The 24,621-nt window shown below is 41.8% G+C and overlaps 1 protein-coding gene across 3 annotated transcripts in view; it reads right to left on the reverse strand.

Moving 5' to 3' along the window:
• The window catches only part of Nlrp1 (NLR family pyrin domain containing 1), a 50,124-nt gene extending 44,359 nt beyond the window's left edge, over positions 1-5,765 (reverse strand). For all 3 annotated transcript variants that reach the window (XM_047544901.1, XM_047544900.1, XM_047544902.1), the window contains exons 1-4: positions 5,594-5,765; positions 4,864-5,167; positions 3,781-3,945; positions 1,670-1,870 (exon numbers count right to left, since the gene is read on the reverse strand). In XM_047544901.1, the coding sequence (XP_047400857.1) occupies positions 1,670-1,870; positions 3,781-3,945; positions 4,864-5,146 (649 nt within the window). In that variant the 5' untranslated portion in view covers positions 5,147-5,167; positions 5,594-5,765. The remainder of the gene's footprint in view (positions 1-1,669; positions 1,871-3,780; positions 3,946-4,863; positions 5,168-5,593) is intronic.
• Between the last annotated feature and the right edge of the window lie 18,856 nt (positions 5,766-24,621).

The following is a 24,621-nucleotide window of genomic DNA, read 5'->3' on the forward strand; positions in this document are numbered from 1 at the left end:
TTTCTAGAACCCCCTAGTTTTTATGGATCTGTGACCATGGACCACCCTTGAATCAAGTCACACTTAAAAAATATTTTCTTTCTTGAATTAAGTAATTCTTAAAAAAATTCTCTACCTTGAATGAATTTCATTTTAATGTTATGCCCCTGACCAGGTATTGACCAGTTCCATTCAAATCCACAAAAAACAGGAGGTTGGCTGGATTTGGCCTGTTTGCCAGTCCCAGACAGCCACCTGTTTTTGTACAAATTGCAAGCTGAGAATGACTGTTATACTTTTAAATGGCTGAAAAAAAATCAAAAGAAGAATATCATTTCATGTGGTGAAAATTATATGATATTCAAAATTTAGTGTTCATGAATACAGTGTCATTGGGACACAGTTATGACAGTGTGTTGGTATATTGTCTTTGGTTACTTTGAGGCTGTGATGGCAGGTTTGAGTAGTTGTGACAAAGACCACAGAGTTGAAATATTGTATATCATTTCCCTTACACAGGCAAATTTTCCTCCTTTGTTCTTGATCAATCAAAAAGTCTGCCTTGTGATTTTTGTACTTGTTGTGAAACTTCAACTTCTAACCTTGAAGAATTCCTTAAGAATCTATAATCAGGGAAAACTATTTCTCTTGAATTGGTCTTTTCTGGCCTTATTGATAATAGCTACTATGTAACCCATTATATTGCCCTTTATGCTCTGCTTACCAGGATGCTCAGAACTAAGGGAACCTTTAATTTTCCTTCATGTTTTTCATACTTGCTTTTTTCATTTTTTTATGGTTATTGCATTCTAGTAATATTGCATTGGTATGTTTCTGTAAGATGCCTCTATTCCTTCCTATTTTCCTGCCTTTCCTCATTTCCTCCCTCCCTTCTTCTTTCCTCTTTCCTTCTTTTTTTTTTGAATGGGAAGTGGTGTGACTAATTAAATCAGTTAATACACATTGAGCCTAGGCCACATTTTAGACCCATGAATTCTGTAAGTTAACTCCCAGTTGTGTGTAGAAGGAATCTTTTTAATTCAACATCTTAGATACCAAGGGAGCATCTCCTAACATGAGTTAAGACCATGGCACTAGGAGCCAGTGTGGCTGTGACTTTGGAATGACTGCTCTCATTGCCTTCATGGCAGAGGGAGTAGTAGGTTATAGGGGTTAAACTTGTGGACTGTGGTGATGGGGAGAAGGAAGGCTGAATTCCGCTCTGCCCCTAATTGTGAGACATTACTTTTTTCATCCTCAGTTTTCTCATCTGCAAGGTGGGACAATAACAGTGGTTGTGAAATTTAAATAGAATGTGCAAATGAAGCATTGGGCACAGGGCCTGATGTGAAGTGGGGTATCCCTCAAACACTTGCAGGCATGTGACTTTCTCTAGACCACTTCCAGTAGGGGTTGGTGAGAAGATCTGTGGACCTCAAATCGAGCTTTCCTGGCCCCAGGGCAGTGGAGTATGTTTCTTGTGCTGGAGAATACACCCACATTCTCATTTTGAGGGGCTTCCTGGAAGCAGTGCCTTGGTCCTGTGGTGAGATTCAGTGGCAGGGTTCCTAGGGAGCAGATTCAGAGGTTTTCTGGGTCCTCTGCTCACCTGCCAACCTGGCCCCCTGGGGCCTGATTTGTTCATGTCTTTGTACCCTTGCCCTGCCCCAGGAGCTCAGCAAGACCTCACCTGTGTAACAGTTTCCAGATGTTTCAGGCAGTAGCCACTCAGTCTCAGGAGCTCCCTGATGGCTTGGTTCTGGGTTGACCTGAGGTGGAGGTTCCCAGCCCCCCAGCACTGTGGAGGTTGGGGGATTGGGTGACTCTTGGTTTGGAGACTCGTGGTCTGTGGAGCTTGAAGGAGCTTGGAGAAGAAACAAGGAAGGGTATCCTGGGCAGGCAGTGGGGATGATAGAAAAGAAATGACTAGTTACTGAATATCTGTTTTATTTCAGACACATATTTTTAAAAATCTCTCTCTCTCTCTTTTTTTTTTTTTTTGTGCTACTGGGGATTAAACCCAGGACTGTGCATGATAGGCAAGTACTCTACCACTGAGCTATATCCCCAGTCCCTGGAAAGATGCATTTTGACTCTCACAACAATCTGTGGCATAGTTGTTAAAATCTTACTTTTAAAGTCATGTAAAGGTAGATGCAGAGTTTTCTTTTCTTTCTTTTCTTTTCCCCTGAGGTGTGTGCAAGGCAGAGTTTTATTTTCCTAACAGCTGGTCTGAAACATTTTGGTGGGAGTACAATGTGTTTAAGGTAGAAAGATTTTGATGAGCTGGGAGGTGGTGGATGCTTGTAATCCCAGCAGCCCGCTAGACTGAGGCAGGAGGATCATGAGTTCAAAGTCAGCGTCAGCAAATCGAGGTGCTAAGCAACTCAGTGAGACCCTGTCTCTAAATAAAATACAAAAATAGGGCTGGGGATGTGACTCTGTTGTTGAGTGTCCCTGAGTTCAAAACCTGGTACCCCCCCACCCGTACAAAAAATGATTTTGATGAACCTCTTGAGGACAAAACTCTCTATTTCAAGTAACCACAGTCATTGCAGCATCCTAGGGAGGGTGGGTCCTCTTTACTGCAGTGCACTGGTTTGCAAGGCACTGAAAACTCAGGTTATACAAGTTGGAGGTAGAGTGGAATTGTTCCAAGTAGTAGAGGGGGAAGAGCCAATGAGTCTGGGTACTGTGCTGGGCAACGGGAAGAGGAAGATGCCAACAGGCATAAATGGGGACCTTTGTGGGGAGACATGTGAGCAGTCTAGCCCCTCCTATAATATCTGTGGTAGAGTCTTTGCTCAAATTTTGTGCAAGTGGATTTGTGTGTGTGTGTGTGTGTGTGTGTGTGTGTGTGTGTGCGTGTGTAGCTCAATTCTACACTGTGGAGTTGGAGGTGGCACAAGGAGCTAAAACTAAGTAGCATGAAGTCTCTCAGATGAGGGTGGAAAGGCTTGTTCCACATCACACAATAAGCTGGTGAAGTCAGGATGAAAACTGAGGGCAATGGAGTTGGAGCCTTCGTTCCCCCACGCCACAGTTTGGGAGTAGAGGGGTGTGAGTGGGTACAGAGGAGGGGGAAGGGAGGAAGGGGAAGGTAAAGGGGTGCAGATGGGACTTTCACAAAGCAGTGGCAGGTTGGAGAAGAAAATAACTTCCCCAGGCATGGATTGTTCTGGATTCTAGCCCTGGCTTTACCCCTAAGTGCTTGTGAGCTTGAACAGGTGGGCTAATCTCTCTAGCTCTTCTGCACTGGCAAGAAGTGGCCATTTTGATGTTGGGAAGGGACAGGAAGAGGCAGGGGTGTAGCTGAGGTTTGTACCCTGGTGACCAAAATGGTGGAGAATAAAATAAGAGAAGTTAGGAAAGGGAACTGGTTGGGGCCAAGGAATGAACCTAGCCTCTTCTTGGGGTCCATCTGGAGAATAGAGCCCTCCTTTCTACTTCTGGACTACCCTGACCTCATGGATCTTCAGTAGCCACCAAGATTATGCACTGAGCTCTGCCTGGTCAAGGACTTTGCCACCATGAAATCAGTTGGGTAAGACTGATGCACATGGGTCTCATTTTCCCCATCTGCCAAATGGAAAGGGGAGCAGTCTCAGCACCAAGAGGTCCCTGAACAACCATTACTTCCAGCCTTATTGCGTTCACTACCCTATCCTGGCTCCTTCATCTTTCCTCATAGTACCCCCATCCAGGTCCCCATACAGGTACATGGTTACCTGTGGGGACCCACTGGCTGACTCACCCCTTTCTCCTGTCCCAGGGCTGTCAACTCAATTCAGCAAACCTCACCTTTCTGGATGTATTCAAGTGTGTCAGGAAAAATTCTTCTCTCTGATTCCTGGGTGCACCCCAGGCCAGAATAATCCCAGAGCTTCAGCACTTCTGTGGAGGTGGGCGAGCTGGGGGACTCCATGGTGGGTATACTTGGAGAGCTGAGGACTGAGGGAGAGTGGGCTATGGGAAGGAGACAGAGGTTGAAGGCTTGTCAGAGGGGCAGGGACAGGAGCAGACTGAGGCTGGGGTTCTTCATATTAATCAGGCCCCAATTCTTAACCAAATGAGGTCAGGAGAAATCCATGAGCCCACTAAAGACCTCCATAACCTCCCCCACAGACTCATCCATAGAATGATGGCCTCATAGTCGTTACTGGGCAAAAAAGTCCTGATCTGGGGTTCAGGAAGTTTGCACACCAGTCCTGGTTCTAATGTTATCTGTTTGGTAAGTTAACACTATGCTCTGAGCTTCTACTCTCCCATGTGGGGCTACCAGCTTCTGCCTGCCAGGGTTGCCAATACAATAATAGTAGCAGCAGCAATAGCAAGAACTGGTATTTATTGAGAATTTACTGTATATTGGACTGTGCTAAAGTTTTCACATGGATTATCTCTTTTAACCCTCACATGGGGCAAGGAGACAGGCTCTTACTTTCCCATTTTATAGATGGAGAAACAGAGGCAGAATAGTGAAGTGATGTGCCCAGGGTGGCAATGCTGTGGCAGGAGCCTGCCTCTGCCCAGCTCCCAGTCTGTGTTCATAGCTACAATGCTTTGCAAGGGCTTCTTGGGGAGCTGGGCTTGAAATCTGTGCCCACTCTTCTCTGTACCCTTCTGAATGCCAGCCTCTCCATCACCAGCTCTCCAAGGAGCTGTGAGGACCACATGGGGGATGGTAATGCACTTGAATAGAATAGGGTATAGGGAAAGGGGTCTAGCAAGAGCCTCCCAGTAAGCCTTCCATCAGCCTAGCCTGGCACCTGGATGCTCCTTTGGGCAACTCCAAGTCAACCACCTAGAGGTGGCTTGGTGGGAGGGTTCAGTGGTGGTAGTGGGGGGGTCCCAGTGGGACTGGGGTAGGGGTCTTTTTCAACTCACTTGATATCAAGGCTCTCTCTGCCATGGCCTGGGCACACAGCAGATTCAGGCCCATCTGTTTCCAGGTGTGGAGGGCCAGGTCCCAGGCTTGCTGCTCCCCATACTGAGCCACCAGTTGCGAGGACACCTCCATGCCACTTGCCTTCTCTGCTTGAGCTGGTGTCACCCCAGAAGAGCACCCAAAGAATGTTGTGTTGGATAGACGAAGCTGGAACTCCTTTAGCTCCTCCTTCTTCAGTAGCTCCAAGTAATGGGCCAGCTGGTCCTGGGTTCCTCCAGCCATCTCTGTCCCAGGCAGGGGAGCCTTGGGGATATTCACAGGGGTAGGTGATGGGTGAGTGAGTGGGTGGTGAATGGCATCAGGCAGGTAGAGAACAGTGTCTTCCTTTGCCTTGCCCCCTACCATCTCTCAATGCATGACTCTCAAGGGGACCATTTCTCTTGGCCTGGCAAACTCCTCTTCAGCATTTGGATCTCAGTTTTGTAAACTGAGGATATCTACCAATAGATAGTATTGGGAGGAGAGAGGGGAGAGGAGTGGTAGGAAAAACCACAGAACAGATGAGCCCCAAGGGGACCAGAAGACACTGGAAGAAGTCAGATTCCATGGAGGTGCTGGGGCAGGGCCCAGGGCTAGTCAGGGAGGGTGATGGGGAGAAGGAATGGAGGATGGAGGGGTGGGAAGATGAAGGATTGGGGAGATGAGGGTGAGGGTGTGACTGGCACTTACTATTCTGGATTCCTCAGATTCTTTCTTCTCCTGGGATCTGGACTCCTGGAATCAACCCTTGAGTTACAGCACCTAGAGGGGGTGAGGTGGGGGGCAAATGCCCTGCCGGGGTGGGTTCAGAGCCCAGGACTGAGCTCAGAGCTGCCCATTTGCAGGTCTCTCCAGAATCCTCCTGTTTGGTACATCTTCTAGTTGAGAATGACCCAGAGCAGGAAGGAAAATCACCCAGAGGGAACATATGAGGGGTGTGGTCAAGGGAGGGGATGGGCCAGGACAGGCCTATGCTACATCAAGGACACAGACACAAGCCTTGTACAGGTGCACATAGCACCCTGCCACCCATTACCTAGACCCAGGGTGCGGACTCTCCAGCAGGGCCTGGGGGCCTGGGCCCTGGCTGTCAGGGTAGGTGGCATCCCCCTGTGTCTGCCAGGGAAGCTCCTTAATGTAAAACATTAGAGTTGATACTGGAAGCATCTTTCCAGCCTCTCGTGGTTTGGGGGCTTCCTGGGCCCCTTTGCCCCTCCTGACATCTATCCATATATTCTATATCTATCTGGGATTATGTACATATATCCCAGACCTAGGGGACCGTGCAGGCTGCCCAGCACTCAGCTAGTAAACATCTCCACCCGAAAGCGGAACAGCCCCTGCCTTATCACCGCAAAGTCAGGCACTGGGAGAGTCAGGCACAGATGTCCTTCCTCTTTTGTCAATCAGCAGAGCTTGGGGACTCTAGGTTGGAGAATGAAATTGCCCAACTCGTTTGCTGTTGTGAAATAACACCAGGAGTTTTGGAAGATGCCTGATTTACCCTGAGCTGCCGGAGCTCAGGCTTCCGGAGCTTCAGTCCATGACTTGCTCAGACGCTGGCTCCTGGAGTGGCTGGTTCATTTCTGTGAGCTTCAGTCTGCTTGTTTATTAAGGGGTACATCAAAAGTTTGCCAGGAGCCTTCAGTTCAGCAAAAGTTCTTCAGACATCCTGGATCTGAGCTCTCAATCAGATCACTTTCTGCCTTGTTTCAGTAAATGACTGCTTGGGCCCCAAACATCAGGTCTTCTTTGACTCCTGTCTCTCTCTCAAACCTCACATCCAATCTAGCAACTCCTGCTGACATCATTTAGATAAATCTGAAACCAGACTCTTCTTCCCATAGCCACAGAGACTGCTGGACCAGCCAGCACATTCTTTTACCAGGATTACTGCTCTAGCCTCTAAACTCTTCTCTGTGATGCTGATGCTGCCCTTTTGCTGTTTACTTCATCCAGCAGCCAGAATTTTCCATCTAAAATTTGAATTAATTAAGGCCACCTCTCAGCCCCAAACCTTCCAATTCTCTCCATCTCTCTGTGAATCAAAACCAAAGTCCTCCCAGTGGCTCATGAGGCACTGTGATCTAGCCCTTGCTGTCTCTCTGGATTATATCCTACTCCCTTTCCCTCCCCCACTCTGCTGTGGGTCCTCTTAAGAGGCCTCCTTCCTATTCCTTGAACACACAAGAATATTCTCACCTCAGGGCCTTTTCACTGGCTGTTCCATTCTCTTGGAATGACTTTCCCCAGATATCCAGTCTTTTTACCTATCCTTTAAAGCTTTACTCCTTTCCTCTATAACCTTCACCCTGCTTTATTTTCCATTGACACCACCTGATGTTATAAACTTACTTTCTATTACCCTCACCTGAAAATAGAATGTTAACTTTTGGAAGACAGGATTTCGCCTGTTTTATTGAGTCTTACATTCCCTGCGTCTAAAACATTGCCTGGCTCACAATATCAGTACCATGAATGCTTACAGATCCTGAATGTCTTTTGACCTTTCCTTTTTCATCCTTCTAAGCAACTATTCATGCTGGCCACTAGATGGCAGTCAAGTACTTTCTGAGTGTTGACACTGCGTCAACACTCTCCCACTGAGGTTTTTTTTTTTTTTTTTTTTTTTTTTTTTAAGTTTTTAAAATTTGTTTTATTGCAAAAATAACTTCTTGTGGACCCAATTTAAAATCAAAGTATTCTATTGGGTTTTTAACAACATCAACCAAAAAAAAAAAAAAAAAAGATGTTATCTGTTCTCTGTCACTTGTGATCATGATGCTCCAGAGTCACCTGCATTCATTTTCTTAGCTGTCCTTTTAGACATTTGCTTTCACATTTCTAAATACACATTTCTACTACTAGTTCTTTATCATTAGCTTTAGATATCAGTTATTGACTTCCTACTATACATTATGAGGATTTAACTCTTTTCATGCTCTTCTTCATCCAAATACAATCTTTTTCTTGCTCCATCCCCCATCTTCCCAATAGAGATTTCCCGCCCCCCTAGGTAGCACATATAAATGGAATCGTGCAATTGAAAAAAAAATTCTCTTGGGGCCTGGGTTTTTAAAGTTCTCTCTGTTTCTGGTGCTTTGGGTCTTTGCTTTCTTTCACTGCAGGTTTTTAGGAGCTCATGAAAAACCCACTTTTATTCAAGTCATGCTATTTTCTATTAAAAAAGAACTGATGAGGATAATCCACATGTCCCCTACCCTACTAGAGTAAACCAATGCTTTCTTTTCATATTTAAATTATTGTGACTTGAAACCAAATCTCTGCAACTTTGGGGTGTATGTCTCTTTAACATTTGCTTCCGCCCAGCTGTTTCCAAGAGTGTCCCTGGCATGTCTTCTGGGGATTCGGAAGTCAGTCCCCGTGTGCCCCATGATCTCCTGGTCTTACTGCCTTGCCGTTGTCCCCATGATCTCAGATGCCATCTCTGTCTTCCTGAGATTGGTGGGCCTTGTGGTTCTCTTTGGTCCACTAAACCTGAGGCCACTGTTCTTTTCCTGTGCACTGCATAATGTGGGACAGGATCCCCTCGATTCTCCATGGCACAGCTAAGACCATGATACGAAGATAACAACTCTGAGAAGGACTCTCCTAAAGGATCATGGATAAAGGAAAGTAGATAGAGCAGAAGTGACTTACAGTGGCAGCTACTGGCAACGTTCTCAGCCCACAGGTCCAAGGCCATCCTTGGGCCCTCTCTCCCAGCTGGCAGTCTATAGCTCTGTCTGGTCTTCAGCTGACACAGATAGGTCATTCTTCAGCCCCAAGATTCTCCAGCCTCCATGCTTTGGAGGTTGGGTCCATCTGGCTTCAGGTCCCCAGGAAGAGAACAAGTTTTCCCCATGTCCAGATCATTCCTATTAGAGCATTAACCTCCTCTCAGGATGAGAGCTATGGAAAAATATCTATCCCTTTAGGTATGTGGTTAGCACTATGGACCCAGCAAGACAGTAGCTGACAATTCATCTTCCCCAAGCTGGTGTGTTTCAAGCTTAGAAAAAACTGTACACTGAATACCGGTAGTTGTAATTCTTTGTTAAAAAATGTAATCTAGTCCATCTAGTCTCCCTCATTCCCTGCACCTCCCCTTCCTCCTTCTTTTCTTGATACTGGGGATTGAACCCAGGGGTGCTCTACCACATCCCCAGCCCTCTTAATTTTTATTTTGTGACAGGGCTTTGCTGACTTGCTGAGACTGGCCTTGACCTTGCGATTCTCCTGCCTCAGCCTCCCCGAGATGCTGGGATCACAGGTGTATGCCACTGTGCCTGGCTCCTCTTCCACCTTCTAATTTTTCCTCCAGTTCAAAAGTGAAGGAGATGTCAGACTTGGTGTCTGCCCCTAACTGTAGTTTGCATTTAATATCTGTGAAATTGGACAATAGCAACATAAAAAATAAAAAAAAAGATTCTGCAAAGAAAATTGATATTTATTGAGAATCACAGAACAGTTCATGAGAATATCAAGGTATTGCTGTGGGAATATGCATAACATGGTAAACTATGGGTGGGATGAGGCAGCCAACCATGGTGGAACATCCCTGTCATCCCAGCTACTTGGGAGGCTGAGGCAGGAGAATCGCAAGTTCGAGGTCAACCTGGGTAACTTAGTGAGTCCCTGTCTCAAAAAAAAAAATTTAAAAAGGGCTGAGGATGTAGCTTAGAGCATCCCTGGGTTCAATCTCCTATACCTAAGTGGGGAGGAGAAAAAAAGGTCAGTTTTTTTTTTTTTTTCACATACGGGAGTTTATTAAGCAAACAGAGTGTCTCCCTGCAGGGTAAGAGAGAAAATGAGAGGAAAAGAGGAAGGAAAGAGAAAGGTTATGTGCTAGAGAGAGTGGAAAGCAAGGAGGAGAAAGAAAGTGAGTCAGGGGGAGAGAAAAGCAAGAGAGAAAAGATGGCGGGGGTAGCTACCCTTAAGCAGTTGAATTCTGCCGGGCTAACAGGGGACCAATAACGGAGAAGGATACTTGCAAGCTGACTGATGAACTAATAGCTAGCTAGGATGTTCACAGACTGACAGTAGTTGGGAGGTGGGAAAATGGCTGCAACGGAAAGGGTGGGGAGAGCAGCTTTGTACATTACATTCCCCCGTTTGTTTTTATAAGAAAATCTTTTGTTCTCCAGTTCTTTCCAAAGCCTTCTCTCTCCTTCCTGCCTAAGTGACTGGTGAGATGTCCATTCTCCCAGGGGCAGTCTTCAACTTCCAGACTTCCAGAGGCAGATGGTTTTCATGGACTTCATTTCCTTGATTTGACTGATCTCTATTTCTACACTAACTGCCTGTCCCCAATTCTGGCTTCATTCACCCCTAATTTTAGGAACTCCTTTACTGCTGTAGGGAAAGGGGGGTGATGACCGATCTGGCTTCTTTGAGCTGGAAGGGGCAGCATGGGGCAAGCAGTTTGGAGTTCCCTTTTTAGAAATTGGGTTAATCAAGGGGTCCATGGAAGAAGTCTGATCGGGGAAGAGCAGGTTGTAAAGCATTTGGGGATGGGTGCTTCTATGAGAGAAGAACAAAAAGACATGAGTACTGAAATGAGACTAATACAAATATAAATGCTGCAGAATCTGGAACATGCCATCAGGAATGTAAACACAACATTTAGTACTAGCAAACATAGATTAAGCCTACCTGTGTCTGTAGGCCTTAAACTGACTAAAATCTTCTGACTCTGGCAGTTTCTTTTTGATAGTTATCAGGTACATTTGCCTAAGAATCTCTATGATGTTCGCTCTTGAAGCAGTACTTCAATCTGAAGTCCGGTGTTGCATGCAAAAAGCTGAGCGTCCGGGCGAATGGAAGTGGGGCCATGTCCAGGGGTACTGGGGCATCGGATGGGGTTCCACTTGCCTAAGAGGCAGTGGAAGGACCCATCCAAGTCACGGCACCAATGTAAGAAATCCCACGAAAACCACACTGTACAAGGGAAATCACATAAGGGAGTTTATTAAGCAAACAGACTGTCTCCCTGCAGGGTAAGAAAGAAAATGAGAGGAAAAGAGAAAGGAAAGAGAAAGGGCGCATGCTAGAGAGAGTGGAAAGCGAGGAGGAGAAAGAAAGTCAAAAAGGTCAGTTTTTAAAAAGGGAAGTTTTCAAAGACAAAAATGGGGATGATTACATCAGATATTTTGAAACAATAATCCTTGACCACAATGATTAATAATAGGAGTGGTGTCAGTCTGAGGTTGAGCAGACAGTTAGACATTTGCTGGGCAGATGTCCCTGAAGAAGCACTTTTTATATAATGTTCTGGTGGGGTGTTTGGTGATACTAACTACCAGGGAGTCATGTATTGGAACACTTTATAACCTTCCTGCTTTATTTACATTTTGCCGTTGTTGTTGGGATTGACACAAGTGCCTCCATTTTTTTTTTTTTTTTTTTTTTGGTACCAGGGATTGAACTCAGGGGCACTCGACTACTGAGTAGTATCTCCAGCCATGTTTTGTATTTTATCTAGAGACAGAGTCTCACTAAGTTGCTTAGTGCCTCACTTATGCTGAGGCTGGCTTTGAACTTGTGATTCTCCTGCCTCAGCCTCCCAAGCTGCTGGGATTACAGGCATGCACCACCATGCCCAGCTGAGTGATTCCATTTTGATGGTAACACCATTCATATCTCTTTCATAGCAAGAATATACATGCTCACATAACCATTTTCCAAGAACACACAAAATCCAAAGGACACAGTTAATTTATATCATTTACACTAGAACATATCCTCCCACTCTGAATATTCTCATTTGACTGTCTTAATCGCATGTAAGTCTCAGTGAAGAACAATGATTGGTTCCTGTGTATGTCCCATAAAATCAACCATCACCAGGGTCCTCAAAGTGAGGCACACTGATATCTCCACCCCAGAAATCATGCGTAATTTTTAGGAATTCTTTTTACCTTGAAAACATTTCAAATTTACAGAAAAATGGCAAGAGTTGCACAGTGAACTTCCATATAAACTTTATCTAGATTCCCCCATTATAACATTTTGACATTCTCTTTCCAACTCTGTATGCTATTGTTCAATTTATTTTTATTTATTTTTGGCTGGTTATTTGAGAATAAGTTGTAGATGACATGCCCTTTTACTTATAAGGACTTTGGCAAGGATCTACTAAGAATAGTTATTTTCTTATATAACCACAATGCAATTCTGGAAATTTAACATTAATCTGATACAACTATCCAAATACACTTAATTTTTAAAAAGACAATTCTCCCTTGTTTTTTAAACTAATTATTAGAATAACAAAATGTAATACAAAAAATGTAAAGTAAAAAGTTAAAAAATTTTTTGGACTTCCATAACCTTCCCAACCACTTCCCAGGGGTAACCAGTATTATATGAATGTTACATGAATATTTCAATGTTACATGAAAAAAATCACATTTTTACAAGAATGTAGTTACTTCTCTATGTACTACATGTGCAGGACCTAATATATATTTTTTATAGCAGAGAATTCTCTTATTTTTTGAGATGGGGTCTCTCTATGTTGCTGAGGCTGTCATTTTAATTTATTTCTGGATTTTGATTTGAATTAGTTTCTCCAGTGATTCACTGTTCTTCTAGTGTAGTTCCTCCCCTTGCTGGTTTTCACTTTTATTTATCATTTCCTCTTTGTGAAATTTCTTATTGAATATGTTTTGCAGTGCAGGCTTTCTAGTTGTGAATTCTTTTAACTTTTGTTTATCATGAAAAGTTTTTATTTCATCATCAATTCTAAAGCTTAATTTTTCTGGGTATAGGATTCCCTGCTGGCCTCCATTTTCTTTCAGTTTTTTTAGTGTTTTGAACATGAAGGGGTGCTATATTTTGTCAAATGCTTTTTCTGCATCTATTGAGATGATCATGATTCTTGTCTTTAAATCTATTGATGTGATGACTTACTTTTATTGATTTACATATGTTGAACCAAGCATGCATCCCTGGGCTGAACCCAACTTGGTCATGGAGCACAATCTTTTTAATATGTTTTCCTATGTGATTTGCCAGAATTTTATTGAGAATGTTTGCATCTATGTTCATCAGGGATATTGGTCTGAAGTTTTCTTTCCTTGATGTGTCTTTGTCTGGTTTTGGAATCAGGATGATACTAGCCTCATAGAATGAATTTGGAAGGGTTCCCTCCTCTTCTATTTCATGGAATAATTTGAAGAGTATTAGTGTTAATTCTTCTTTGAAGGTTTTGTAGAACTTGGCTGAGAATCCATTTGGTCATGGGCTTCTCCTGATTGGTTGACTTTTGATGGAATCTTCTATTTCATTGCTTGAAATCAATCTATTTAAATTGTGTATATCTGATTCAGTTTGGGTAGGTCATGTCTCTAGAAATTTGTCAATATCTTTGAGATTTTCTATTTTATTGGAGTACAAATCTTCAAAATGCTTTCTAATTATCTTCTGTATTTCAGTAGTGTCCATTGTGATATTTCCATTTGCATCACAAATTTTGGCAGTTTGATTTTCTGTCTCTCTTTGTTAGTGTGGTTAAGGATTTATGATTTTATGTATTTTTTCAAATAACCAACTTTTGGTTTTGTCAATTTTTTGAATTATTTTTTTTCAATTTCATTGATTTTAGCTCTGATTTTAATTATTTCCTGTCTTCTACTACTTTTGGTGTTGATTTGTTCTTTTTCTAGGGCTTTGAGATGTAATGTTATGTCATTTATTTGTTGACTTTTTATTCTTTTAGTGAGTGAATTCAATGCAATGAACTTTCTTCTTAGCACTGCCTTCATAGTGTCCCAGAGATTTAGATATGATATATTGGTGTTTTCCTTTACCTCTACAAATTTTTAACTTCCTCCCTGATTTCTTCTGCCATCCATTCATCATTCAATAACATATTATTTAGTCCTCAGGTGTTGGAGTAGTTTATACTTTTTATTTTATCATTGGTTTCTAATTTCATTCCATTATGATCTGATAGAATGCAGAGTAGTATCTCTATTTTTTTATATTTACCAGGAGTTGCTTTGTGGCATAACATATGGTCTATTTTAGAGAAGGATCCATGTGCTCCTGATAAGAAAGTGTATTTGCTCATTGATGGATGATGACACATAATGGGAGGTGGGAGGGGCTAGTGTTAGGGTTAGGGTTAGGGAGGGGGGTAAGAATGGAGGAAGTAAGGACTGTATAGAGGGAAAAGAGAGGTGGGAGGGGTGGGGGGGAAGGGAAAAATAACAGAATGAATCAAACAACAAAAAATAAATAAATAAATAAATAAATATTGAAAAATATGCTGTCTTTAAGAGACTCATCTCATAGGAAAAAATATTCACAGACTGAAGGTGAAAGGATGGATGAGATAGTCTATATATGTGTTTTAAGTCTAAATTATTGATTTTATTATTTAGTTCTATAGTTTATTTTTTCAGCTTTTGTTTTGGAAGATCTATCCAGGGGTGAGAGTCGTTTGTTAAAGTCACCCAGAATTATTGTGTTGTGGTCTATTCGATTCTTGAAATTGAGAAGATTTTGTTTGATGTATGTAGATGCTCCATTGTTTGGAGTATAAATATTTATGATTTTTATGTCTTAATGTATAATTCCCTTAAGCAGTATGAAATGTCCTTCTTTATCCCTTCTGACTAACTTTGACTTGAAGTCTACCCTAACCCTACTTTTTCTTTTATACTTTTTCTGGTCTGATTCCAAGGTCCTTGATCCATTTTGAGTTGAGTTTTGTGCAGGGTGAGAGATAGGGGTTTAATTTCATTCTGTTGCATATGGATTTCCAGTTTTCCCAGCACCATTTGTTGAAGAGGCTATCTTTTCTCCATTGCATATTTTTGGCCCCTTTGTCTAATATGAGAAAATTGTATTTAGTTGGGTTTGTGTCCATGTCCTCTATTGTGTACCATTGATCTACCTTTCTATTTTGGTACCAATACCATGCCATTTTTGTTACTATTGCTTTGTAGTAGAGTTGAAGATCTGGTATTGCGATACCCCCTGCTTCGCTCTTTCTGCTAAGGATTGCTTTAGCTATTCTGGGTTTCTTATTCTTCCAGATGAATTTCATAATTGCTTGCTCTATTTCTGTAAGGTACATCATTGAGATTTTAATTGGAATTGCATTGAATAAGACAGCCTATTGTTGGATCTTTTTAAAAAAGTTCAGTCTGCCAGTCTATGTCTTCTGAATGATGAATTTAGGCCATTAATATTCAAGGTTATTACTGAGATATGATTTGTATTCCTGGTCATTGTGGTTTATTTTTGGTTTTTAACTTGACTTGGTTTGTCTGATTGATTTTTCCTTTAGTGTAGTTCTTTCCTTTGCTGATTTTTGTAGTTTTTCTTTCTCAGTTCCTTCTCATGGAACATTTTGCTGAGAATGTTCTGTAGTGAAGGTTTTCTAGTTGTAAATTCTTTTAACTTTTTTCTCATGGAATGTTTTTATTTCATCATAAAATCTGAAGATTAATTGTGCTGAGTGTAAGATTCTTGGTTGGTATCCATTTTCTTTCAGATTTGGTACATTGTTCCAGGACCTCTTAGCTTTGAGGGTCTGGATTGAGAAATCTGCTAAGATTCAAATTGGTTTTCCTTTACCTGTAATCTAATACTTTTCTCTTGTGACCTTTAAAATGCTATCTTTCTTTTGTATACTAGGCATTTTCATTATAATGTGTCTTGGTGTGGATCTATTGTAATTTTGTACATCTGGGGTCCTGTAAGCCTCTTGTATTTGATTTTCCATTTCACCCTTTAGGTTTGGGAAATTTTCTGATATTATTTCATTGAAAAGATTGTGTATTTCTTTGGTTTGAATTTCTGTGCTTTTCTCTATTCTAATAAATCTTAAATTTGGTCTTTTCATTTTATCCCATAATTCTTGGAAGTTCTGTTCATGATTTCTTACCATCTTCACTGTGTGGTCAACTTTATTTTCAAGATAATATGTTTTGTTTCCATTGCCTGAAGTTCTGTCTTCCAAGTGATCTAGTCTGTTGGTGATGCTTTCTACTGAAGAAAAAAAATTTTTGGTGCAAGGAATTGAACCCAGGGGCACTTAATCAATTAGCCACACCCCTAGTCCTCTATTGGATTTTTAATTTGATTTAGTGTTTCCTTCATTTCAAGGATTTCAATTTTTTTTCAGAAATTCTGTTTTTTTAATTTTTTAATTTTTAATTTTATTTTTTGGCGGTGCTGGGAATTGAACCCAGGGCCTTGTATTTGTGAGGCAAGCACTTTACCAACTGAGCTATATCCCCAGACCAGAAATTCTGTTTATTTTTAAAATTTCCTTATGGAAGTGATCTTTGGCTATCTGTATTTGTTCCTATACCATCCTTTACTTCACAAGTCAGTTTAACTATGTACATTCTGATCTCCTTCTCTGACATTTCTTCTAATGTGTTGTTAGTGGATTCTATTATTGTAGCATCTTGGTTTGTTTGGGGTGCTTTATTCCCTTATTTTTTCATTTTGTTCATGTGTATTCCCCAATAGGAGTGTGGATCCAAGGTATTACAATTTCTACCCTATAGACTTATAGTGTCCCTGCAGGTTTCCAGTACTTCACTTTTAAGGGAGAGATCAATGTTCATAGCACCCAATGCAAATAATATGCAGCCTTAAACCAAATAACTCCTATTAAGACATTAACAGTTTTGTTGCAACAAACAGAAATGTTGTGTTAAATTATTGTGTACAATATAGACAATAGGTTTGCAAAAGGGTCTACAATTTCTAATGGTAGACAAAGAGAGAACGGGTGGTGTATGATGTGATGTTTGTTAGGTGGGGGGAGAAGATAGAAGTATTAGATCTTAGGAAGAGCAAAAGAGGAATCAATAGAAGTTTCTGTTAGCAGCAGAAAAGAGAGAAAGAGAATCCTGGGAAACAGATAAGTGAGAATAAAATATAGATAAAGAGTAAAAATAAAAAAAGAAAAAACTAAAAAGAAGAAAAAATGTAAAAATAAAAGAATATACAGCAAAACTGACTACTATTCAAACATCCCAGTTCTCAATGGCTGGATGCATGAAAAGTACTTGGTTTAAGAAATGGTGGGGATGTGAAAACAGGCAAAGAAAGGAAAAAAAAAAAAAAAACCTCAAAGGAAAATCGAACAATTGTTTCCATTGGAGTTCAACAGTTCCTCTGGTTCCCTTCTCATCTGATAGGTGGGGTTGTTTGGAGTTTACTGGTATCTCCACCCTCAGAAAGGTGAGGGTTACTAGGGTGGGAGGGTTAGTCTTGGAGGTGGAACTCCTGGAGATGAGGTATAGCAATTGTCAGTCTCTATTGGAAGAGTGAACCCCAGGAATCTCCTTTGGGGTCCATCCATGTGATGTTGGAGCCTGATCTTAGCCCCTTATGTCACTTGTGGAACCCACAATTCCTGATCTCTACTGTAGCCTCTAAACTGTATCTCTTCTGCTCCCACCTTTTTGAGTTCCGCATCAGGTACCTCTCGCCCTGGAGGTCCTGAGGGCTGAGTGCTGGGACCTGTGTGCCTGCCATGGAGAGCTGTTCTGTATTGGGCAGATCAGGACCAGGCATTGAGAGCTGCCTGGATATGTAGCTGCAGGCACTGGGCCAGGTTGGTGGCTAGGGAGGGGTTGATTACCAAGCCAGTGGGACCAGGGGATTGGTGGATGCCAGACTGGGGAGGTAGTCGGGTACTGGGCTGGTGTCAGGTCCCAGCAAGTGCTGGCTTGAGTAGGCCCTGGAAACCCAGTGGATGCTGGACTGGTGGAATGGGAAAGAGCAAGATGCTCTCACACCCTCTTCTGATCTATTGACCCCATGCAAGGTTTTTTTCCTGCCTCTGCAGCAAGATGGTGGCTATTAGCACACCTAGCAGGGAGATCTCAGGTGTTACCAAGCCTGAAGGTATTGATGATGGTCTTCAGGCCCTGGTTGGTGTCCCTAGATGGAAGTGGTCATGTCCCTAGATAGTGGTGGTGGCAAACCTGTAGATGTCTTGATATTGTGCTTCCAGGTCCTGGCCAGTGTTCCAAGATGGAGGCTGCTGCAACTCAAGATGGTGATGGCAGTAATGGAGGTAACCCAAGATGGCAGTGGAGGTTCCCAAGATGGAGTGTGCACTAATGCACACTTTCAGAAGTGCATTAGTGAGGTTGGGCCCTGTGGTGACTGTGGGTGGTCATGTTCAGAGATGCAGAATTGCGGCAGGCAGCACTGTGGTGGGCGGCTGTCTCCAGGCCCTGTCTGGTGGCCCAAGGTGGAGTGTACCACATTGAGGTGGCTATGATGGTGGCTGTGGTGTCCCAAGATGAAGGCAGTTGCATTGGGAGATGGGCAGCAGTTGCAGGTGGCTCAGTGATGGTGGGTGGCTGCATTGGTAGATGGGGAGCCTGCAGAGTGGTAGCTCTGTGTTGTGTGGTAGCTCTCTCATCTCTTTATTTATTTATTTATTTTTTATTATTGTATACAAATGGGATACATGTTGTTTCTCTATTTGTACATGGAGTCAAGGCATACCATTTGTGTAATCATACGTTTACATAGGGCAATGATGTTTGATTTATTATTTTTTTTCCCTTCCCCCCCACCCCTCCCACCCCTCTTTTCCCTCTATACAGTCCTTCTTTCCTTCATTCTTGCCACACTCCTTATCCCTAAACCTAAACCTAACCCTAAACCTAATGCTAACCCCTCCCACCCCCCATTATATGTCCTCATCCGCTTATCAGCGAGATCATTCGTCCTTTAGTTTTTTGAGATTGGCTTATCTCACTTAGCATGATATTCTCCAATTTCATCCATTTGCCTGCAAATGCCATAATTTTATCATTCTTCATTGCGGAGTAATATTCCATTGTATATATATGCCACAGTTCCTTTATCCATTCATCAACTGATGGGCATCTAGGTTGGTTCCACAATCTGGCTATGGTGAATTGAGCAGCAATGAACATTGATGTGGCTGTATCTCTGTAGTATGCTGATTTTAAGTCCTTTGGGTATAGGCCAAGGAGTGGGATAGCTGGGTCAAATGGTGTTTCCATTCCAAGCTTTCTGAGGAATCTCCATACTGCTTTCCAGAGTGGCTGCACTAATTTGCAACCCCACCAGCAATGTATGAGTGTTCCTTTTTCACCACATCCTCGTCAACACCTATTGTTGCTTGTGTTCTTGATAATCGCCATTCTAATTGGGGTGAGATGAAATCTTAGGGTAGTTTTGATTTGCATTTCCCTTATTACTAGGGATGTTGAACATTTTTTCATATATCTGTTGATTGCTTGTACATCTTCTTCTGTGAAGTATCTGTTCATTTCCTTAGCCCATTTGTTGATTGGATTATTTGTATTCTTGGTGTAGAGTTTTTTGAGTTCTTTATAGATTCTGGAAATTAGCACTCTATCTGAAGTGTGGTTGGCAAAGATATTCTCCCACTCTGTAGGCTCTCTCTTCACATTGCTGATAGTTTCCTTTGCTGAGAGAAAGCTTTTTAGTTTGAATCTATCCCAGTTGTTGATTCTTGTTTTTATTTCTTGTGCTATGGGAGTCCTGTTAAGGAAGTCTGATCCTAAGCCAACAAGTTGAAGATTTGAACCTACTTTTTCTTCTATAAGATGCAGGGTCTCTGGTCTAATTCCGAGGTCCCTGATACATTTTGAGTTGAGTTTTGTGTAGGGTGAGAGATAGGGGTTTAATTTTATTCTGTTGCATATGGTTTTCCAGTTTTCCCAGCATCATTTGTTGAAGAGGCTATCTTTTCTCCATTGCATATTTTTGGCCCCTTTGTCTAGTATGAGAAAATTGTATTTATTTGGGTTTGTGTCCATGTCCTCTATTCTGTATTCTGTCTACTTTGGTACCAATACCATGCCGTTTTTGTTACTATTGCTTTGTAGTAGAATTGAAGACCTGGTATTGCAATACCCCCTGCTTCGTTCTTGCTACTTAGGATTGCTTTAGCTATTCTAGGTTTTTTATTATTCCAGATGAATTTCATGATTGCTTGCTCTATTTCTGCAAGGTACATCATTGGGATTTTAATTGGAATTGCACTGAATCTGTATAGCACTTTAGGTAGTATGGCCAATTTTGACAATATTAATTCTGCCTATCCAGGAACATGGGAGATCTTTCCATCTTCTAAGGTTTTCTTTAATTTCTTTCTTTAGTGTTCTGTAGTTCTCATTGTAGAGGTCTTTCACCTCTTTTGTGAGATTGATTCCCAAGTATTTTATTTTTTTCGATGCTATTGTGAATGGGGTAGTTTTCCTAATTTCTCTTTCTGAAGATTCATCACTTATGTATAAAAATGCATTGGATTTATGAGCATTGATCTTGTAACCTGCTACTTTACTGAATTCACTTATGAGTTCTAAAAGTTTTCTGGTGGAATTTCCCAGTTCCTCTAAATATATAATCATGTCATCAGTGAACAGGGATAGTTTGAGTTCTTCTTTTCCAATTTGTATCCCTTTAATTTCTTTGGTTTGTCTAATTGCTCTGGCTAGAGTCTCAAGGACGATGTTAAATAGAAATGGTGAAAGAGGGCATCCCTGCCTTGTTCCAGTTTTTAGGGGGAATGCTTTCAGTTTTTCACCATTTAGAATGATATTGGCCATGGGCTTAGCGTAGATGGCCTTTATAATGTTATAATGTTATAATGTTTATAATGTTAAGGAATGTTCCCACTACCCCAATTTTTTCTAGTGTTTGAGCATGAAGGGGTGCTGTATTTTATTGAATGCTTTTTCTGCATCTATTGAAATAATCATGTGATTCTTAACTTTAAGTCTATTGATATGGTGAATGACATTTATTGATTTCCGAATGTTGAACCAACCTTGCATCCCTGGGATAAAACCCACTTGATCGTGGTGCACTATCTTTTTAATATATATTTGCATGCGATTTGCTAAAATTTTGTTGAGAATTTTTGCATCGATGTTCATTAAGGATATTGGTCTGAAATTTTCCTTCCTCGATGTGTCTCTGTCTGGTTTAGGTATCAGGGTGATATTGGCTTCATAGAACGAGTTTGGGAGGGTTCCCTCCTCTTCTATTTCATGGAATAGTTTGAGGAGTATTGGAATGAGCTCTTCTTTAAAGGTTTTGTAGAACTCGGCTGAGAACCCATCTGGTCCCGGACTTTTCTTTGTTGGTAGGCTTTGATGACCTCTTCTATTTCATTGCTTGAAATTGGTTTATTTAAGTTGTGTATGTCCTCCTCATTCAGTTTAGGTAATTCATATGTCTCTAGAAATTTGTTGATGTCTTCGAGGTTTTCTGTTTTGTTGGAGTATAGATTTTCGAAATAGCTTCTAATTATGTTTTGTATTTCACTCGTGTCTGTTGTGATGTTTCCTTGTTCATTCCGAATTTTAGTAATTTGAGTTTTCTCCCTCTTTCTCTTTGTTAGTGTGGCTAAGGGTTTATCAATTTTGTTTATTTTTTCAAAGAACCAACTGTTTATTTTGTTAATTTTTCCAATTGTTTCTTTTGTTTCAATTTCGGTGATTTCGGCTCTGATTTTAACTATTTCCTGTCTTCTACTACTTTTGGTATTCGTCTGCTCTTCTTTTTCTAGGGTTTTGAGCTGTAGTGTTAATTTGTTTATTTGTTGATTTCTACTTCTTATTTTGAATGTGCCCCATGAAATAAATCTTCCTCTAAGTATTGATTTCATAGTGTCCCAGAGATTTTGATATGATGTGTCTTTGTTTTTGTTTACTTCTAAGAATTTTTTTATTTCCCTCCTTATGTCTTCTGTTATCCATTCAACATATAATAGTGTATTATTTAATCTCCAGGTATTGGAGAAATTTCTGTTTTTTATTCTGTCATTTATTTCTAATTTCAATCCATTATGATCTGATAGAGTACAAGGTCGTATCTCTATCTTCTTGTATTTGCTAACAGTAGCTTTGTGGCATAAAATATGGTCTATTTTAGAGAAGGATCCATGTGTTGCTGAGAAGAAAGTGTATTCGTTCTTTGTTGGATGGTATATTCTATATATGTTCGTTAAGTCTAAATTGTTGATTGTGTTATTGAGATCTATGATTTCTTTATTCAATTTTTGTTTGGACGATCTATCCAGTGGTGAGAGAGGTGTGTTAAAATCGCCTAGTATTCTTGTGTTGTGGTCTATTTAATTTCTGGAATTGAGAAGGATTTGTTTGACGTACATGGATGAGCCAATGTTCGGGGCATAGATATTTATGATTGTTATGTCTTGCTGATTTATGCTTCCCTTAAGCAGTATGTAATGTGCTTCTTTATCCCTTCTGACTAGTTTTGGCTTGAAGTCCACATTATCTGAAATAAGGATGGATACTCCAGCTTTTTTGCTGTGTCCGTGGGCATGGTATGTTTTTCCCCATCCTTTCACCTTTAGTCTATTGGTATCTCTTTCTATGAGATGAGTCTCTTGCAGGCAGCATATTGTTGGATTTTTCTTTTTAATCCAATCTGCCAGTCTGTGTCTTTTGATTGATGAGTTCAGGCCATTAATATTCAGGGTTATTATTGTGATATGATTTGTATTCCCAGTAATTTGACTCATATTTGTTTTTTGACATGATTTGGTTTCTCCTTTATTTGGCTATTCCTTTAGGCTAGCGCCTCCTGATGCTGATTTGCATCATTGTTTTTCATCTCTTCCTCATGGAATATTTTGCTGAGAATGTTCTGTATTGCCGGCTTTCTTTTTGTAAATTCCTTTAGCTTTTGTTTATCATGGAAGGATCTTATTTCATCGTCAAATTTGAAGTTAAGTTTTGCTGGGTATAAGATTCTTTGTTGGCATCCATTTTCTTTCAGGGCTTGGTAAATGTTGTTCTAGGCCCTTCTAGCTTTTAGGGTCTGGATTGAAAAATCTGCTGATATTATTATTGGTTTCCCCCTGAATGTAATTTGATTCTTTTCTCTCGCAGCCTTTAAAATTCTGTCTTTATTTTGTATGTTAGGTATTTTCATAATAATGTCCCTTGTTGTGGGTCTGTTGTAATTTTGTATATTTGGAGTCCTATAAGCCTCTTGTACTTGGTTTTCCATTTCATTCTTCAGATTTGGGAAATTTTCTGATATTATTTCATTGAATAGATTGTTCATTCCTTTGGTTTGTTTCTCTAAGCCTTCCTCAATCCCAATAATTCTTAAATTTGGCCTTTTCATGATATCCCATAATTCTTGTAGATTCTGTTCATGATTTCTTACCATCTTCTCTGTTTGGCCAACTTTGTTTTCAATATTAAATATTTTGTCTTCAATGTCTGAGGTTCTGTCTTCCAGGTGTTCTATCCTATTATGCTTTCTATGGAGTTTTTAACTTGGTTTATTGTTTCCTTCATTTCACGGATTTTTGTGTGTTTGGTTTTTTTTCAGTATCTCTAACTCTTTATTGAAATGATCTCTTGCTTCCCATATTTGCTCTTTTAACTGTTGATTGGTGCGATCATTTAATGCCTGCATTTGCTCTTTCATCTCATCCTTCAATGCCTGCATTTGCTCTTTCATCTCCTCGTTTGCTTCTCTGATTGTTTTAATTATGTACATTCTGAACTCCCTTTCTGACATTTCTTCTGCTGTGCTGTCATTGGGTTTTATTGATATAGTATCTAGGTTTGTTTGGGACATTTTCTTCCCTTGTTTTCTCATATTGGTCAGCTGTCAGTGGGACCCTGAGATATTGCAGATTTTCTTTATTGGCTTATAGTGTCCCTGTAGATTTCCAGTGTATCACCTCCCAGCCTTCAGTAGCCTGAAGTCTTGGAGGAACTTGATAATGCAGTGCTTCCGAAGAAAGCTGCCCCTAGCCCCCTACTGGTTCCAGGGCTTGGAGCTGGCTCTGTGCGGAAAGGCTCTCACTGGGGGCCTGCACCGTGCAGCTGGCTGTGTTGGGGGAGCCCACCCCCGGAGTGTGGAAGGCTACCTGGGGAAGACTCTAGCTGCCCTGCCCTGCTCTGATAAGCCTCGCCTATCTGTGCCTACCGCCCAGGCCAAGTTTCGCCCAGTGGGGGAGACTCACCCTGTGACTCTCTTTTTGTCCAAGTCTCTCAATGCCTCCCCTTCTTGAGTCCTGGGTTCTGGAGCGACTAGAGATGCAGTCACCCTCTAGGCCACCATCTTGGATCGCTCTGTGGAAAGAGCCTGCGGCTGGAGTGGGCAGAGCCGCCTGGAGAAGTCTCTGGCTGCCCTGCCCTGATCCCAGAGGCTGCTTGCGGATCAAAGCTCTCCGTTGGCTCGGGGACTTGTGGCTGGCTCTATGTAGAAAGGCTCTCACTGGGCGGTCTGTTCCGAGAAGCTAGCCTTGAAAGGCGCCTCCCACCGCAGGGGGCCGGGCTGCTTGGGTAAATCTCTGGCTGCCCTGTCCTCTTTCCTGAAGCCCCTTGTGGGCCGGAGCATGCCGCGCTGGCTCTGGGACTTGGAGCTTGTTCTGATCAGAAAGGCTCTCACTAGGGGGCCTGCTCCGAGAACCTGGAATAGCTGGCTGTGTGGGAGGGGCCCAGCGCCGGAGTGCACAGGGCTGCCTGTGGAAGACTCTAACTGCCCTGCCCTGCTCCGATAAGCCACCTCTATCTGGGCCTGCCACCCGGGCCGAGCTTTACCCAGTGGGCAGACTCACCCGTGGTTCTATTTTGGTCCGAGTCTCTCAATGCCTCCCCTTCTTAACTCCTGGGTTCTGGAGCGACTGGGGATGCAGTCCCCCTCTAGTCCGCCATCTTGGATTGCCCTGTGGAAAG

The sequence above is a fragment of the Sciurus carolinensis genome, chromosome 3, assembly GCF_902686445.1.
Source record: "Sciurus carolinensis chromosome 3, mSciCar1.2, whole genome shotgun sequence".
Classification (NCBI taxonomy): domain Eukaryota; kingdom Metazoa; phylum Chordata; class Mammalia; order Rodentia; family Sciuridae; genus Sciurus; species Sciurus carolinensis.